Raw genomic sequence first — 19,216 nt, 5'->3', positions numbered from 1 at the left:
CATCCCTTCATCCCTCACTCTGGGTAACCCCTGTGTGACCCTACCACTTCTCATTTCTGCATTAAAACTCAGCTGGGTGACTTTCTTCTGAGGACCGTATGCAAGCCACCACCGTGTGCTTTGTAGCCCTGCTCTTCTTCCCCTGCCTTCCCTGCAGTTTGCCACATATTCTGAGCCGTGTGCATGCTCTGCACAGTCTAACTGAAGGAAGGCTGGTCCCTACTTCCATCTTCAGAAAAGCCTTTCTGGTCAGATCAGCAAGGCTAGAGTTGAGTTCAGCCCACAGTGCAGGTTCAGTCAACAGGACAAGGAGCCACCACGGTGCACAAAGCCTCGCTGCATAGTATTCCTGAGCACCTCCCTGCTGTTCAAGAGGAGATCGTAGCCGGGCGTTGGTGGCGCACGCCTTTAATCCCAGCACTCGGGAGGCAGAGCCAGGCGGATCTCTGTGAGTTCGAGGCCAGCCTGGGCTACCAAGTGAGCTCCAGGAAAGGCGCAAAGCTACACAGAGAAACCCTGTCTCGAAAAACCAAAAAAAAAAAAAAAAAAAGAGGAGATCGTGAGTGTATATTCTAAGATACCTCTTGAGATTCATTTGCTACAGATTAAACAAATTCAATTTTAATGTTTGATTTATGGGGAAGGGGACAAGTGGAGTTTCTTGGTAGTCTTCCAAAGGCAAAGGACAGAATGACACTGTCCCAGCTGGCCCACACTACAGCGAGCATGATTCCTAGGAGCATTTCTGAGATTGTCTGGCCAGAAGGGAGGAAACTTTAAGTGCTGGGAAGGGCCCAGCACTGAGGGCTGCTCTTGGCTGCAGGAGACTGTTGGGTACTTGCCAGGTCTAACACGTTAGATCCATAAATCCCCAATGCCTCATACTTAGCCAGCACACAAAGGGAAGGCTGAGGGCCCTGGCTCCCTGGCTTGCTAGCATTAGGCTGCCTGGGCCTCTCTTCAGTTTCAGACTGGCCTTCTTGTCATGTTGGTCTCTGTGTAGACCTCTGCCTCTGTCTCCCTTCCACTGCTGGACTGGCTTCCCCGCCAGGTGACCAGGCTTTTTTGGATTCATCAGCCTCTGGGGTATTCTCCCAAGAAAGATTTCCTCCCCTTGCTGGTCCTTAAAATTGTGACAAGTTTTGATTTTGGTTTTACAAGACAGTTTCTATGTAGCCCTGGCTGTCCTGGAACTCACTCTGTAGACCAGGCTAACCTCGAACTCACAGAGATCCGCCTGCCTCTGCCTCCTGAGTGCTGGGATTAAAGGCGTGCGCCATCACCACCTGGCAAGAATTTGACAAGTTTTGTAACATGAGAGTGGTTGGTTGAATTCCTTGTTCTCCCCTCCTTTTTCAGATATATTTAACTGTGTATGTGCCAGTGTTTTGCTTGTGCTAGCGAGGGTCAGAAGATCCCCTGGAAGTGGATTGAGGATCCTCATGAGCCACCATGTGGGTGCTGAGAACTAAGCCATCTCTCCCGCCCTTTCTGAAGGGTTCATTCTTCCCCTTTCTGGTCATAGACTTGATTCTCTATCTAGGCCAATGCTCCTCTGCTACATGGATTAGCCTTCCTGTTAACAAACTACAGAAGAGCCGGGTGGTGGCCATGGCACCGGGCAGTGGCGGCGCACACCTTTAATCCCAGCACTTGGGAAGCAGAGCCAGACGGATCTCTGTGAGTTCGAGGCCAATCTGGACAGGCACCAAAACTACATGAAGAAACCCTGTCTCAACAAACAAAAAAGCAAACTACAGAAGGAAGCCGCACGTGAGGCAGAGGCAGGCGGATCTCTGAGTTCAAGGCCAGCCTGGTCTACAGAGTGAGTTCCAGGACAGCCAGAGAAACCCCGTCTTGAAAAAACAAAAAATAAAATAAACTACAGAAGACATTACATTATTTCCTTCTAGTTGTAAGAATCATTTCTCAGTCAAGTGTGGTGGCTCGTGCCTGTAATTACAGCATTCAGGAGGCTGAGACAGGAGGATAGCTGAGTGGAAGGCCAGCCTACGCCATCCAGTGATTTCCAGGCCAGCCAAGTCTACAGTATGAAACCTGTCTCCAGGAAAAAAAAATCTTTCCACCAATTGCTGTTTATTTTGTGTAGCTTTTTTCTTTTTCTTTTCCCCTCTCATGACCGTCAGTATTCTCCCAACTGAAGATACTTCCACAGCCAACTCACAAGGCCTCTGGCCTGAAAGATTGAATTACAGCAAACAACAATTCCCAAAGGTTCCCTGCTTGGAGGGCAAATGAAAGGCCCGTTCTTCTTCCGAAAGCCGTCTGTCTTGTCGTGGGGTAGAGGAGGGTAAGCTGTCGTGCTGGGTAACCAGCCAGTCCTGGTACCCTGGGTTCTGTCTGGTTCATGTCTATCCTGTTTACTGCTGAGGAGTTTAGACGTGTTGATAACATCATCGTACTACCTGATCCCTTGATATATTATATAACACACTTATTTCGGTGCTAACGATTAAACTATAGCCTCACAAATAGGTAAGCATTCTACCGCGAGCTGCACCCCCAGCCCTGGTCCTGTCTTGAACTTTGTTACTGCAGGTTGGTGGTTGGTCCGGGAGTGCACACTCACCTGTGCGCTGGGCTGGCAGCTGTATTGTCCCCTCCTAGAGTTCCTGTGTGGCTTGAGACCACTGCTGGGATGCAGGTGGGAAGCCGCCTGCCGGTTCTCTCTATGATTCCATGGCTTTTATCTCAGATCTGTGTCTTTGGAGGCCTTCAGCAAATGATCGCCTGCCGTAGGAGCAAGTCCCTGTTGCAAGATGTGTGCTGTTCCCAGGGACCAATAACCTAGCAGCCCAAACTAGACTTCTCATTCAAAATCATCTCGAAAAGAGGTGGACAAGTACTGTAGACCTACTGTGTCCCAGACACTGTTCCAAGGGTTTCCTATGTCAGCATATCTGGTTCAGCATCCCCATGAGATTAGTAATTACCATCTTGCATGTGAGGAAGCTAAGGCCCACAGATGTTGAATGACAGAGTTGAAACAGGTCTTTGTGGCTAAGAATGCTTGAATGGAATTAAGATGGCATATAGAGTAAAATAGCTCTTCCATGCAAAGCCCGGGATTTCCACAGAGCATTTGACCACACCACCTTAAGGATGCTGTGGAGAACGCCGGTTTCGCTCTAGAGCAGAGCAGAGCAAAGGCCTTGAAGGTTCTTCAGTCTGCAGAGGGCAAGGCTGGAAGGATGTGGTCCACTTGCTAAAAAGTCACGAAGACCATGTTGAGTTGTGTCACAGTGTGTCCCGTTACTGAACAGCCTCTGTGCTCGGGTTGCTCAGTATTCAGTGACAGTCCTGTCAACAACTGAAGTCAGCAGACATCTAAAGGGAAACAGAAACTGCTCTGAAGCAGGGCAGGGCCATGCCAAGTTGAGTGAATGGTGGAATCTATAACATCACAGGAGGCAGGGAAGAGAGTGGGCTGTGTGTCTGCTCTAACCCCTGGATTGTCAGAAGAGCCGACTTCAATCTGCAGGAGTAGTCTAGGCAGGGAGAGAGGCTTGAACAAGCATGCGTGGTATTGAGGGTGTGTCGTCGGCAGGACAAGCGTGGTTGTGTGATGGAGGGATAATGCAGGGAATTTGGGGAAGAGTTGGTGTGTACTTGCTCAAGATTCAGCTAACCAGGCATGCTGACTATGTAACCTCAGCACTTGGGAAGCTGAGGTAGCAGGATCGAGAGTTTGAGACCAGCCTGGGTTACTTAAAGTGTTGAGGAGACGCAGAAGTATCTGGAAATGAGCATGACAGTGCTTTGCCAAAGATCACTAAGGCTGGGTTTGCAGCACGCCAACTGGAATACTTTCTCACTGCAGGCCCAGATGAAGTTCATGCATGGACCATCAGGAAAGCCATGAAGGCTCCTCAGGCTGCAGGAAAGATTCACACAGAGTTTGGAAAGGGATTCATTATGGCGGAAGTAATGAAAGACGAAGATCTTAAAGAGGAAGGTTCTGGAAATGCAGCCATGGCTGCTGGGAAGTACAGACAACAAGGCAGAACTTACGTTGTTGAAGATGGAGATATTATCTTCTTCAAATTTAATTCCCCTCAGCACCTGAAGAAGAAATAAAGCTTAGCTCCTAACTTTAGCATATGTATGGCTATGGTTCTGCTTTTGACTTGGGATAGTTGGTTGTTTTGTTTTGTTTTTAGCTAAAGTTTCTGAAAACTGAAGGTACAAAGTTGGAATGGGACTCCTGTATAAATTGTTACTTATATTCAAATAGCAGAAGCTGAGTTCTGGTTTCCTTTTGAAAGGGGAGTTCGGATTGGAGAGTTGACTCAGCAGTCAGGCATGCCCACTGTCCTAAGGAAGAACCCAGGTGTCAGTAAGTCCGGCTCCAAGGGACCTAATGCCCTCTTCTGGCTTCAAGGGTACCTACACACGTCATTCATTTACACAGATGCATACATACACATAAACAAAATTAATCAAAGGAGTTTTTTGAATTTAAAAAAAAAGGGAAGGACGGGGAGCTGACAGGAGTTGGGGGTGTATTGGATGTGAAGTCAAGGGTGGTGAGGGGGACTTCAGAGACTTGAACCTGAGCAACAGGAAGGATGTAATTGCCGTGTGTTGAGGGAAGGAGGGAAGGGGGCCTGGGCCTGCCTTCACCGTTTATGCTCAGCAATGATCGCCAACAGTTGTGCTTTAATCAGGACAAGACAGGCTCCTAGGGCCAACAGCTCCTCTAGGGATCCAAAGATCCTAGAGGTGAGGTCTGACGTTCTGAGTTCCCTCTCACCTCCATGCTCTGGACAATGCTGCCATGATTTACCATGAAGCCTAGAGAGGCAGTGGTGAGCTCTGAAGGATGGCCCTCTGCCTTGGCAGAGTGCTAATTGTCCAGGGTATTCTGGGGCATGGAAAGGCTCCCAGATCCAAAGCCCACACATCTAGCTTAATAAACTAGTCACTGGGGGGAGGGGGACAACATGACAGCCTGTCTGCTCGCCTTTTGTTTGTTTTGTTGTGGTTTTTGAGACAGGGTCTTAAGGCTGTTGACAAAGCCAGCCTGGAGGCTGTGTGCTAGAACTCTAGTCCTGCATTACCTTGCCTGGTTTGGGGGTGTGGGGGTCGGTTTTGACTTTGAGACATGTCTCCCTCACCATGTAACCTGAGTTGGCCTCAAGCTAAAGATCCTCCCACCTCTGCCTCCCAAGTGCTGATTTTATGGGTATCTACCACCACAGGCAGGGTCTGCTGGGTATTGTTATTACATTGACTTATTTGCTTTGTGTATGTGTGCGCGCACACACTCGTGTGTGTACACAGTGGAGATCAGGAAACAACTACTGAAGTCAGTTCTCCTTCCATCGTGTGAGTCCTGGGGATTGAACTCGGGGTGTTAGCTTTGGTGGTAAGCACCTTTACCTGCTGAGCCATCTGGATTGCCCTTGCATTTTGGTTTTTGGTAAACTTTTTTTGTGTGTATGTCGGGGGCTGTTTCTCATTTTGTAGCTCTAACTGATGTAGAACTGGCTATGCAGACCAGACCGGCCTCAAATATAGAAATCCACCTGCCTCTGTCTCCCAATTGCTGGGATTGGATAGCGATTTACCACTGGGCATCATCTCTGTAATCAGAACACCTGGAAGGCTGAGCCAGGCAGGAAGAAGACCATGAGTCTGCCGCCAGCCCAAGCCTCCCGTGAGACTGTCTCAAAACAAATGAGAATAAACTTTGAATTTAAAGAAATGGTTCAGATTTGCTAAACTCTAGTATTTGTGTGGCTTTGACATTTTGGAATACTGAAGTCTTGAGAACGTTGTGAGTCTGTGCCTTCCTGATAGGTCCAGGGTTCTGCTGGAGTGCTCACTTATGAAAAGATGCCGTCCTGCATCCCTCTCCAGGATCCTAGCACAAATCCAAGGGCATGCAGCCACACACACCAAGGAGTTTGGTTACTAAGACTGTGTTGGGTCTCCCTGAAAAAAGAAAAGGAACTTCGGGCCCTTAAAGTAGAACATGAAGGGCTTCCTGTTGCTTAATCAATTGAAATGACCCAGAATCCAAGCTTGGATTAGCATGTGCCTCTAGATTAGGGCTAATCGGGGGCAGGCTGAGCAGATGCAGGGACACTCCCAGCGTGATTACTGTACCTCAGCATTTAATCATCTCTCTTCCAAGGGCAGCCGCCCGCCCGCCCGACTTAGTGTGTACTGGGTTTCAAAGCTTTCGGCCCCTCCCCCATGCTATAGACATAAAGGCAGCTAGGTCAGAGACACTGAGGAGATTTAATCTAATCCCATGTCCAAATGCCTGTGTGGGTGTTTGTGTTAGAGAGAGAGATCTTAAAATCTCCACATGAAGATGGTGATACATTTATTTAAGGTGGACATGGACTGAGAATGCGTGTAGAAAAGATTAGAGTTGGGTTCGCAAGGCCTTTGAGGTTATGCAATGACCAAGATGTGTAGTGCCTATCACAGCTACTCACCTTGAGACAGCTTTGTTGTGGAAGATGTTTCATAACTCAATTGTAGGGGCTAAATTGGCTTCTTCCCTGAGTTATGTGAAATATACAAAACGCAGTCTATAAAAAAATTTATTTCGATAGGTTTTGGGTGTGGTATTTTTACTTTGTTTTGGTTTTAGGAGAAATGTCTCACTTTTTATTCCACGCTGGCCTTGGACTTGAGGCAGCCTTCCTGACTCCTGAGATTACACTTGAGCCACTACTCTAGCTGTGACTTTACACTTGAGTTTTCATTTGTGAGTGTAGAAAACGTGTTGAGCACCTGCTCACCGTTAGGGCCTCAGTGATAGACTCGGTCCCTTCTTAAGGAATTTGCAATGAATTGAAGACAAGATATGCAAACAGTGATGATCTGTAAGATTGTTCCTCTGTAGAAAGCTGAGCACAGTGCCATGGGGCTACCAGGGAAGAGGACTGAAACCACTGGAGGGCAGAGGCTGGAAGAAGCAGAGAACAAGTCCGTTCTGCAGAAGTCATGGTGTGCACAAGCATGGAGATGCTTGTGTGGAGAAGCCTAAGTCCATCGCAGCCTTTGCAGGCCAAAGCATAGTGGGTGTGTACCTGTCTTCCTAGCACTTGGCAGGAGGCTCAAAGGTTCAAAGCCAGCCTATGCTCCATCTTGAAACCCTGCCTCAAAACAAGAAGATAGTCTGGAGCAAATCATGACTGCCTTGACCACCATGCCAAAGCATCTAGACTGGGCTGTGACTTTGGGAACATTACTAATGTCATGGTACCTAAGTGTGCAACTAGAAGGCTAAGCAACATAGTATATCTAAAAATAACTTCTGTGGCAAGGAAGGGTGAAGGAAAGAACTGATTCAGCATTTAAAAACCATTTGGAATGGCTTAGAAGAAACCGGGCCACCCCTACTGAAGCCACACCCCCTGTTGCTTCCTCTGCGACTTGTCTCTTGAGAGACAAGAACTCGCACTGACCCTGCCTTTGTGTTGTGTAAATAGGGTTTCACAAATGACTGTCATCAAAACAAAACTCTCAAGCCCTGCTTCGTGTTGTACCATCAAATGCTTATCCCGAAATTGGCAAAACTGACTCCTAGAAAATGCTCACACACGGTTAATACTATGAAATCAGATTTTGTTTTTTGTGTTTTTGTTTGTTTTTTGTTTTGTTTTGTTTTGTTTTTTGAGACAGGGTTTCTCTGTGTAGTTTTGGTGCCTGTCCTGGATCTCACTCGGTGGACCAGGCTGGCCTTGATTAAAGGCATGCGCCACCACTGCCCAGCATCGAAATCAGATTTTCTTTTGTACTGATTTCCTTTGGTTCGTATCCTTCCCTCACCACCACCTGGGCAAGCGTATACATGTGGGTGCATGCATGCTACCAAGTGTATGTGAAGGTCAGAAGACAACTTCTGGGAATGAGTGCTCTCCACCATGTGGGCCCTGGGAAGTGAACTCAGGTCATCAGACTTGGCGACAGGATTCCCACCCACTGTGCCTCCCCACTCTCTTCTTTCTACTCTTTTGAGACAAGGTCATACTATTTGCCCTGGCTGGCCTGGAACTCACTGTATAGATCTGGTTCACCTCCAACTCATAGGTCCACCTACCTCTACTTCCTGGATGCTGCTTAACATCTCTTTTTAAAACTCACTTTTACTTTCAGATGGGACTCTTTGGTGTTCCTCAAGCCAGTATTGTCTCCTCTGGCAGTGTCACAGAGCTTGATCAGGCTAGCCCAAGTATGGTACCACATAGAGTCAGTTACACACGGCTGGAGAGCATGAGAGAAGGAAGACCCAATTTTATGAGTACTTTTGTGACGGTCTTAAAGTTGAGCTGCTAGATAGATAACCAGTCTTAGTACTTGAATATGGACTGCACAGAAGCAAAGAGCATGAGGGTTTCTTTGTGTAGCTTTGTGCCTTTCCTGGATCTTGCTCTGTAGACCAGCCTGGCCTTGAACTCACAAAGATCCGCCTGCCTCTGGCTCCCAAGTGCTGGGATGAAAGGCGTGCGCCACCACCGCCCGGCCACTTTTTGTTTTTAAAGTACTCTCATATTTCTCTTTTCTAGTTGGTTGTAGGATTTTGGAGGAGTTGTCATGGGTTTTGTTGTTGCTGCTGCTGTTGTTTTTATGTGGCAGGGTCTTGCTATGTAGTCCAGATTGGTTTCAAACTCACAATTCTCCTGTCTCAGCCTCCTGGGTATTAGGATTATAGACATACCCCATCACAAGTTTGGGGGCTTGAGGTTTGGTTGATTGATTGGTTGGATGGATGGGTGGGTGGGTGGATGGATGGATGCTTGCTTGCTTGCTTGCTTGCTTGCTTGCTTGCTTGCTTGCTTGCTTGCTTGCTTGCTTGGTTAGTTGGTTGGTTGGTTGGCTGCCTGGCTGCCTGGTTGCCTGGCTAGTTTGGGTGACTGTTGTTTGTGGTGCTGGGAATCTAACCTAGAGCCTCGTGCATGCTAGATAAGATTTCTTCCACTGAGCTATACCCCCAGCTCCATATTTTGTATTTCTAAAATGGAGTTCCCTAGCCTGGAACTCCTGGGCTCAATGGTGCTCCTGTAGATACTGTGAGAGCATTAGTTTGGTTTCCTTCCACGTTGTCTTTGTGTAGCTCTGTCCCCTTCGGAGTCACCCATCAGAATGCTGCTTGGCAGGTTGTCCAGGAGCAGAGCTAGGCAGCTGTGGATGGTAGGGCAGCCACTCCGCTCGCCTTAGCTCACCAGAAGTGTTTTCTTTGGGGTGGATCTCAGATGATCTGTCCCAGTGGTCTGAGTGTTAGGGTTTGGGCACCCCCCTACTGATCCACTCAGTTAAATCCTAGTTCCTGTTCTCAGCCTCCTCCTCTTCCTGGAGGATCCTGAAGGGGGTTGGGCAGGACTCCAGCTTCCGCTTGACTGACAGTCAGAATCACTCCTTTGCTTTGTGGCTTCCCAAACATAGCCTTCTCCGTCCGTCCGTTGTAATTCTACTTCCAAAGGGAAGACATGGCCGCAGCGCACCATTATTTGGCCCAAGGTAACTGGAAAGGGAGGGGTCACTGTTCTCCCAGGTCCCATGACACTTGCCTTGCACAGCAGCTCTACTCTGAGAATAGTGGTGCTGGGGAGAGATGGGGGGGGGTGTTTTGTTGTTGCTTTTAGTTAACCCTAACATTTTTTTTTTTAATTATACCAGTCTGTGAAATCCTAAACTTAGTAGACAGATGGGCTAGTTAGTTTGGTTTTCTTTCTTTTATCCACTCAACTCTGGAGGAAAGGACAGAGATGGACCAGTGGCCAGACGACAGTATAAAAGACAGAAATTTGGTTTTTTGTTGTTTCTTTTCAAGCTGATAGAAGCTCGCATGGGCAGCTAGGGGGCTGCAGGAGACGAGCAGCGGAGCAGTCTCAGAGGAGGTAGTCTTGCTGGAGCAGGGGTGCTGGAAGCGGGGGAGGACTCACACTCGATGGGCTGTGCTTGCTAGAGATGGAGGCAGGCAGGTCTGTGTGGAGGTGTTCCCAGTGTGCCCACACTTCCCTCTCCTGAGAGTCTGTCTAAAAGAACTAAAATGAACTGAGAGAAGAGATTGACTGCCAGGTGCCATGGCACACCTATAATCTGAGCGCTGGGAGGCTGAGGCAGTAGGATCAAGAGTTCAAGGCCAGCCTGAGCTACACAGCAAGACCTTGTCTCTAACAAAAAGAAAGAAAAGAAGTTGAAACATGTCTGTACCTGGCAAGCAGGTAAGTCGTTGCCCTGGGGCTGGCAGCCAGCGACACCCTGAAGGAGCAGAGCCAGTTGCCCACCAGCACCTGGGTCCTGAGCACGGCCACCAACAGTCTTGCTTTGTCTCTCCAGGCCTGGTCCAGATCCCTGTGAGCATGTACCAGACTGTGGTAACCAGCCTCGCCCAAGGCAACGGGCCAGTGCAGGTGGCCATGGCCCCAGTAACCACCAGGATATCGGACAGCGCGGTCACCATGGACGGCCAGGCTGTGGAGGTGGTAACATTGGAACAGTGACATGCAGCCCTATCATGGCATCGTTTTCTAGTCTACTTCAAATTTTTTACATGTTTGCAGAGGTGCAATCAAATGGAATTAAGTCTCTCGACTTGGAAGAAAAGTTTTGGTAACCTTTTTTTAAAAAGGAAGAAAGGCAGCAGATTTTGGAATCACATTTTTTTTTTTTTTTTTTTTTTTTTTTTTTTTGGTTTTTCGAGACAGGGTTTCTCTGTGTAGCTTTGCGCCTTTCCTGGAGCTCACTTGGTAGCCCAGGCTGGCCTCGAACTCACAGAGATCCGCCTGGCTCTGCCTCCCGAGTGCTGGGATTAAAGGCGTGCGCCACCAACGCCCGGCTTGGAATCACATTTTTTTAAAGCACCACTTCTGGGATTTGGTGGAGCAAGAAACGACACTGATTTCACTGTCCCAAAAAAGCCAAATTGTGGCCGGACTTCTTTGTGCGGAAATGTGTGTATACTTATGTGTGTGTATGTGTGAGTGTGAATATATGTATATGTGTACATATGGACATACACATTTACATATGTGTATAAAGTATATATGTACATACATATATATGTATGAAACCCGCATGGAATTATCTGTATGAAATCAAGGTGAACTGTGGAAAAATAACCCACCCAGTTTAGTGGGTGGTAGGGTACATGGCCAGACACAGTCACCTGGTTTTGTTCGTACCAGGGTCATGCATTGAGCTACTGACAAACTCAGGCAGAGGTGACCACGTCCTTCACCAAAGCTGCCTCCCAGTGGCCGCCTAGAACTCTGCTAGATTCACTCGAGGGAAGGAAGATTCAGGACACAGTGCCACAGTCCAGAAAGCGCGTACGGAGTCCAGTCACCATGTGCTTTGCCAGCAGAGACTCTTCAGGCTGGCCCAGGTGCTGACCTTGCCTCAGGCAGGTAAATGCCCTACAGGCTCCTGGCAGGGGCAAGAAATCTCTCCTCCAGTCCCCATCTCCTCCCTTCCCAGGAACCCTCGGTCTCGTGACCATTAAAGAGTTGCTTCGGTTGCAAGGGCAGTCCAGAACCGGTTCTTTTATGAACTGAAGGCAACGGGAGTGTTAAAGGTCTGAGGAAATGCTTATGGAGCAGGCGGGTGTAAGTGCAGGGCGTGTGTGTGTGTGTGTGTGTGTGTGTGTGTGTGTGTGTGTGTGTGTGTGTGTGTGTGGTGGGGAGAGCATGGGAAGAGTATGGGAGGGAAGGAGGGAGAAAACTTCATGAACCAGGGTGCACCCACGGAGCCGTGCTCTCCGCTGTCCAGCCGTATCTTAACAGAGGAGACTGCCACATAAAGGACTCTGCCTGAGGCTCACAGATGTGTCAGGAGAGAAGGGACCCTGCTCCTGGGGTGGCCCTGCTCCAGGAGGACTCTGCAAGGACTCTTTTCCCAGACCCGTCCTGGCAGCCCAGGCCTGGAACAGCTTTCCTGCTCACAGTGTGGATTGGACTGAACATTTTAGTCACTGTGAACTGCTTTTCCAGCCGAAGCCCTGCGTCTCCAGTGGCTAATTCATCTGACTTCTTGACAAGCCAAATCTCCGCTCCTTGCGTACAGGGACAACTCTCCTGCCCTCCTCCGGGCCCTCCCCTGTGTGTGACCGTGTATTTAATGTGGTGTTTTGGTTTTCGTTTTTTAATGAGACATTAAAAGATTCTTCATGTCTTGCTCAGCCTTTGAGAAAAGTTTCCGATTCTTATATTTGCTTGTTTTATATAAAACTATCCAATGTTTTTTGTATGTTCTTTTCTGTACGTAATGGGGGAGGAGCGGGAAATTTACATATAAAAAGTCCTGGTTCTACGATTTGTTATTTTTTTTAATTATTATTTTTTATCATATATTGTGAAGCTTTCCGGGGGCTTTAAGGTCCGTGTTCCTTTGTGGTTAAATAACCTCCCAATAGTTTGAGAAGTTGCCAAGAAGAAAGCAGCCAGTCCCCAATAGCAGAGCATGGATTCTGTGTTGTTCTCCATTCTGTCTAACTGCCTCATTCAATAAATAGTTTAAATGTGGCAACAAAAGTGACCCTCTCTGTAGCAGCCTTGGCCTCTTGGCCTATAGGACTCTTGGGGAGGGGGGAGTCGTCCTTTTCAAAAGATGCACTAGGGGTCAGAGGTCTTTACATGAGACACCCCAGGGGCTCTAGGAGAGTGTTGGGTGAGTGCGCCTGCCCGCTCAGTCTGTTTTCTGTCATGGTGTCCTGGAACAGCCCCCCTTCAGAAAGCCTCCAGGTGCCTGGAAGGCTCCACTCTGGAATTTGACACCACATTAAAAGTCTGGGAGGGGTGAGATGGGGCCTCTCCATCCTGGAAGGGTCTCCCTAGTGAGGTGTTTGGCACAGGAAATGGCCTCAGAGAAAGAGGTCCAAGCAGAGCTGTCCTGTGCCCTCACTTCCTGGTTTCTCACCCACCCACACACTGTACTCACTGTTTTAAGGTGGCAAATGCCACCTTCCCAGTGTTTCCTGCCACGCCCTAGCTCGGCCCTTCCCAAAATTCCTGGGTCTTCTTACTCACCCTCTCTCTGCCGGTTTGGTAGGTAGATGTCTCAGTAAATTTCCTGCTGGTGGGATTAAAGAGAAGAGGGATGAGGAGGGCGTGTTTTCCTTGGTGTTTAACCTTGGCTCGGTGATGTCAAATGCCGCTTCCCTCCCTGTTGGCATACATGGTGCGCAGGCACCCATCTCCTCCAGAGAAAGGAGTGGGTGCAGCGGCCCCGAGCACGGGGGGCCACTCAACTGCCCTGTGCCCAGGGGCCAGCTGAGTCCAGCCAATGAGTAAGAGAAGCAGCGAGGAAAGAGACGGGCGTGAGCCGGGTGAAGTGGCAAACAGTTACCCAGTAGCCTCTCCAAAGTTAAGTGCTGGCATAATACCACCTCGAAGGCAGGTGGGCCTGGCTGCCTTCAGAATTCCCAGAGAATCTGGGGAGTTGGGTTTTGATGTGAAATCTGATTTCATTAGCAAGATAAAATGGAGTATGTGCTCCGCAGGCAGGCCCAACACAATCTGTTTTGTCAACTAGATCTGACCTAAGGATCTGTTAAGGTTAAATTCACAAATACTGGCATGTCCCAGGAAAATAATGCTTGGCATGGTCCTCCTGTAAGGTAGCTTGGCAGGTAAAAAGGGTTTGCTGCCAAGCCTGGTGATCTGAGTTTGGTTCCCTGGGGTTGTCCTCTGACCTCCTCCATATGTGTAGCATGGCGCACACACACACACACACACACACACACACACACACACACACACACACACACACACACACACACACACGGCAGGGATGCGGTTGGAGCTCAGTAGTAGAAGCTTGCCCAGCATGCCCAAAGCCTTTAACTGATGGTCACAGCCCCTGTGGTGAGCCTGTTAGAGCGCCACCGCCACCATGTTGTGTCCCAAAGAGCCAAGTGAAGAAGCTCACCACTGTGCTGCAGATAGGAATCTGGGCTCACAGAAGCCAAGACACGGGCCAGTGTAGGGATTCTTGGTGGTCTTGCAGCTAAAGATATACACCCTGGTGGTGCCCTTGACTCCTGGAGTCATCCTGTACTCCAAGCTCCAGAGATCGCTGGAAGAACTGCTCAGGCCGCAGGGCACAACCCAAGGTGGGTGAGCGCCAGACCCATCAACAGAAAACCAACTTGACTGTGGAGCACGGTCCACATCCCCATTATCCCTCCACCCCACCCCGCAGCCTGCGGGTCGGGCAGGTCACTGGCCCAGGCCTCAGCTGCTCTTCACTGAGGTCACTGTCCACACCCAGCAGCTTTTAAAGTAAGAGGGGAGCTAGAGACAGCAAGGAGCCAGGAGGTGGGGTAGAGGGGAGCCAGAGACAGGAAGGAGCCAGGAGGTGGGGTAGAGGGGAGCCAGGACTTGGGCTGGGGCCACACTCCAGCAGCTGCAAAGTGGAGGCTCTCCTCCTGCTGCCATTCTTGGGGCTGCGCTTCCCTCCTGGGAGCTTCTCCCTCCTGAAAGCCTGAGCTGTTTGCCAGCTTCTTTTTAAAGTGCTGGTGCCTGTAATGCATCTCTCCAGAGTCGGAAAGGAAAGAAGGGGGTACAGAGGTAGGATGGGGTAGGCAGGTCAGGTCAGGCCTGGGCGCTAATCCTGTCCACAGGCACCTCTAGCTCTTGTTATGGACACTGACTTGCCCACAAGTAGAAGATTTCTGTAGAAGTAATAGTAGTTTTCAGTTCTTATGCTGTTAACCAGCTGAATCTCTGTGAAGTACTGTCATCCTGAGCAATGCGCTACAGAGAGGTCAAGTTAAATTACCTAACCAAGAACCCTGTCTCAAAAAACCAAAAAAAAAAAAAAAATTACCTAACCAAGTTCACTCAGCTAGGGAGAGACAGAAGCCAGGGCAGGCCAGCCTAGAACCTGTGCCCAGAAATACTACTTCGTATGCTTGACGTGAGAAAATGTGGAGTGTGTAAGAACACCCAGTTCTGTTTTTAAGTAGCTTAGCTGTTATTTGGGGGAGATCTAGGTGCATTCCCCAAAGTTTAATGCCCTTGCAGATGAAGTTGTTAGTGAGGCTGAGGGTGTAGCTCGTGGATTTCCTGCTTGGCATTTGCAAGGCCCCAAGCTGCTGGAGGGAGCCTGTTAGCAAAAATGAGCGGGGTCCCACCCAGTGTGATGATGGCCCATGCGCAGAGTCCCAGTATGTGGGAGGCTGGGGCAGAACTGCCCGGAGTAGAGGCCAGTTTGGATACATACTTCCAGGGTCGGCGAGGCCAGAGTAAGACGCCATCTCAAATTTTATTAATTCATTCACTGGGTCCCACTTAAACTTTTTTCTGAATTTATGTACTTTAAGAAACTAATAGTGAGCCAGGTGGTGGTGGTGGTGCGTGCTTTTAATCCCAGCACTCAGGAGGCAGAGGCAGGCAGACCTTATGAGTTCAAGGCCATCCTGGTCTATATAGTGAGTTCCAGGACAGCCAAGGCTATGAAGAGAGAGACCCTGTCTGAAAAAAACAAAAACAAGAGAAAGGCTGCTAAGTATTGTCTGAGCTTCATGAGACCATGTCTCACAACGAAAGATGCTAACAGTTAGTTGCTGAGGGCTAAATGCCTCACACCCTTAGCTCTGCCTCTCCAGCCGGGAGGAGGCCCGTCTTACAGCCATGGCGACGAAGCTCAGCATCTTCCCCAAAGTAAGTGTGCAACTCACAGCTGGAAGGAGGCCTGTGTGTGCTGGCACTCAGGTCCCACAAAACGCACATTAGGATTCTATACAAACATGTTTGGTTTGGGTTTTTTTTAACTGAGTCAGGGCCTCACTCTATATAGCTTTAGCTGGCCTAGAACTTAGCTTTGTAGAGCAGGGGTGTCTTGAGCTCAGCCCTTCCCGTGGACGGTCAGCTTTTTCTTAGCCAGGCCTGTGATTGCACCATGGTCCTTATCCAGGGCTTGCCATAGCTGTGGCCGGGCCTTCTCATCGTTAGCGCAGGCGCATGCATCAGCAGCAGCTGAATACATCACACTAGTTTTCTAGGTGTTTTTAATACCAAAATAGGAGAGCCCCAAATATCCATTTTCCTCCAACTTTTCCACAAAAACCCGTGTTAGCACTGTTAAATAACTGGTGTGAAAATGATGATTTCGTTCATACTCATGCAAGGGTTGAAGGCCTTGTTGCAACCTAGCAGATTTTGTTGTCTTTGAAAGCTCCAAGACCCACTTGAGCAACAAAATTCAAGAGGCATCAAACGAGGAGGCCAAGCCAAATCTGGAAGTCACTGGACGGTGAAGTCGGTTGGGTCTAAGCCCAGACTTTCCTTGGGTGGAAGGCCGCCTTAGCTTTGAGGATAGCCTTAGCTAGCACCCAGGCCCTTTTACCTGTGAAGGTGAAGGCCTAGCCGGAGAGGCTAGAGAGGGCTGAGCAGGGCTACCTGCCCTTGCAGAGGTTCAGAGACCAGCTTACAATTGCCTGTACCTCCAGTCCAGGATGGGCACACGCATGTGTGCATACAGACACAAATACAGTTAAATGGATTGCTTTTTATCCAGAGGCAGGGAGAGGCCCAGGGCCGCATGGCACCCAGGAGGAGTCACTTCCAAATGCTCTTCCATGAGCAGTCTTTGCAGCCAGGGCCAGGGTAGGGCCTCTGCTGAACATGGGGCCTGGCTTCAGTTCCGGCCTCTGACCCAGTGTCGACACCTGCCCTCCAGCTGGGACTGACCGGAAGGATGCTGGAGACTTCCACTGAGGCTGGCAGCCGGCGGAGAAGCCTGCCTCTGTGCTAGTCTTGGAAAGACTGGTCTATTGACCAGCTGGGGTTACATGCTCACTGTGACCCACTCAGTGGTGACCAGGGCTTCAGCCATGAAACCCAAACCCAGGAGACAACTGCCAAGGCTGGGATATGACCTAGTGGCCGCATCAGGGAGCATGGAGACCGATGGCCCAGCTAGAACCTGAGGTCTGTACCAGTCTGAATCAGTAAGTTAGGCCTTTATGACAACAGTGTGCCACATAATCCCCCATGCCACATTCCCCGTAACCTTGGTGTGTTATAGGACTACACACCCATCACAATCGAACTTTAGAACATTTTTATTTTTTCCATTAAGAGACCATTTTAAAGTACTTTTTTTTCCAAAAAAAAAAAAAAAAAAAGGGACTTGAAGCAAGTTACATAAAAGATATATGCAATGACGTTTAAGGAGGAAAGCGACATGAATGAGAAGCCAGACACCAGGGGAGGCCACACACGGACCAACTCAGGTCATTTCGTAGCTAAGGAATAGCTTTATTTCCTTGGGATTTGAAAACGTGGAGCATTGCTTTAAAACGCCTCCTTTGCCAAGACATTCTGAGGAGGGCTGGACTCCGAGGCATCTGAAAGTGCCTGTTCTAGGTGAGGACTCTGGAGCTGAAATGGCTGCCCCAAGAAATGATGCGGCTTTCCTCCTCTGCCACGACCAAAGACTTCTTCCCCACATCAGAACCCGGGTTCAAGAGAAATACAGACCTAGAAGGAGCAGGCAGCAGAGCCACCCTGCCCCGGGGGAGTCTTGCTGGATACTTCCAAGACCTTCAAGGAAGTCACAGCCACTTGTTCCCTTGGTCTTGAGTGAAGTGCTTAAAGATTGCCCCACCCCTACCCCATGCCTCCCTCCTGCCCCCACCCTCCATCCCAATCCTGGAGGTTCTGGAGCAGAAGTACAGGAGACAGCCAGCCCCTGCAGCCAGCACATCCGGACCTGACTCCCTCCCTCCGAGGGGCGGTCAGTGACACTGAACTCTAGTTTGAGGATGAAGCTTTCACGTGGTCAGACTTGACAGTGGGGCCTGGTTACAGTTGTGGAATTCACTCCAAATGTCCTCAGGAGCCAAGAAGATGGTCAAGCAAAGGAAAGCAAGTTTCTACAAGAAAAACCAGTCTGCATTCAAATTCACTAGATAAGATGCCTTTTTGGTCCGCAAACATAAGGTACCTCAGGGTTGTAGGCTGGTCTGTAACAAGTCTCTGTATTTCCACACAGTTGAGACACAAGTCTGGTCTCCTGAAAGGACAAGCCCCACCCCCACCCCTCCTGCAAGGCGTGTGTGTGTGTGTGTGTGTGTGTGTGTGTGTGTGTGTGTGTGTGTGCGCGCGCGCATGTGTTATTACCTGCAGCCTCCTTCACTGACATTTGGCCTTCCTCTCTGTTCCTTAAGATGCCTGCCCCCCCCCACTCCCTCCCTGCTCCCACGCCATCTTCCCAGAAGAGCTGAGGAGACAGAAGACTAGCTTCCAAATGACAGGGACCCCCAGGACAGTGTGTCATGGGTCTGAGGGAGCACCTGCTGGAGACTTCCAAAGCTATCCATTGATGGAGATAGGTATGGCCTCTGGCTGGGAAGAGGAAGCCTTCATGGCTGCCTCCACCACCACTCATAGGCCTGATAGCTGCCTTTCCAGCCAGACTTATTCCAGGAAACTCTGGCAGAGCCGGTACAGGGGGATGCCTTCATTCAGTGAAGATCTGGATCATACCATTGCCTGTAACAGGGCTTCCAGAACCCATATCCAGGATGAACCCATTTCAAATAGAGGATCAGCTCTCAGCACCTGCAGTGTGAGAAAAAGACATGTCCATTTGGAAAGCACAGGGCTTTGTGTGAGAATTTCTCCTCCCCACAGCACTTACACACACTTAGAGAACAAGGCAAACTAACTGAATGATGCTCGGGGCATTTGGACTCTAAGACCCCGCTGGATTCAACTGTCTGCTGCTGCTCAGCGCCCCACTGAGGCCGGCAACCCACTGCAACACCAGCCCCTTACAAGGCCATCTTTGTGAACAGAGATCAATCCTTCTACAGCCACCCAGGCTCCACCTATCAGTAAGGCTGTCCTGGGGGTGCAGAGCCCCAGCCCCACCCCCACCCCACTGCCTCTGCCCAGAGTGTCTCCTTTTGTGGTCTTGAGGCCTCAACTTCCCATCTCTCCTAGGTAAGTTTTTTCCTGGCAATGGCTGACTTGTCTCTAGTACCAGAAAGCATCCCATTTCCAGGACAACACTCCTCACATAACCCAAGGGCAGAGATGGATTTTCGTTCCTTTGCTGGGGCTCGTACCCATGACCACCCATACTAGGCCACACCTCCGAGGCCAGGAGATATTTTTAAACATCTCTTTAAATGTACAACAATAAAGTAACCCACAAAAGTCCCCTAGAGGGGCTGGAGAGATGGCTCAGCGGTTAGGAGCGCTGGCTACTCTTCCAGAGGTCC

General features: G+C 49.5%; 1 protein-coding gene across 8 annotated transcripts in view; it reads left to right on the top strand.

Annotated features, from left to right (window-relative positions):
* Positions 1–10,649, top strand: part of Nrf1 (nuclear respiratory factor 1) — a 111,579-nt gene extending 100,930 nt beyond the window's left edge. For 6 of the 8 annotated variants that reach the window (XM_076566572.1, XM_076566568.1, XM_076566573.1 and 3 more), the window contains one exon: positions 3,842–4,122. In XM_076566572.1, the coding sequence (XP_076422687.1) occupies positions 3,842–4,098 (257 nt within the window). In that variant the 3' untranslated portion in view covers positions 4,099–4,122. Of the gene's footprint in view, positions 1–3,841; positions 4,123–10,323 lie in introns of those variants that run through there. The other 2 variants (XM_076566575.1, XM_076566574.1) reach the window with 1 other exon arrangement.
* The last annotated feature ends 8,567 nt before the right edge of the window (positions 10,650–19,216 follow it).

This window comes from Peromyscus maniculatus, chromosome 3, assembly GCF_049852395.1.
Source record: "Peromyscus maniculatus bairdii isolate BWxNUB_F1_BW_parent chromosome 3, HU_Pman_BW_mat_3.1, whole genome shotgun sequence".
Classification (NCBI taxonomy): Eukaryota; Metazoa; Chordata; class Mammalia; order Rodentia; family Cricetidae; genus Peromyscus; species Peromyscus maniculatus.
Note: the sequence above shows the minus strand (reverse complement) of the source record. Positions and strands in the feature narration are given on the sequence as shown.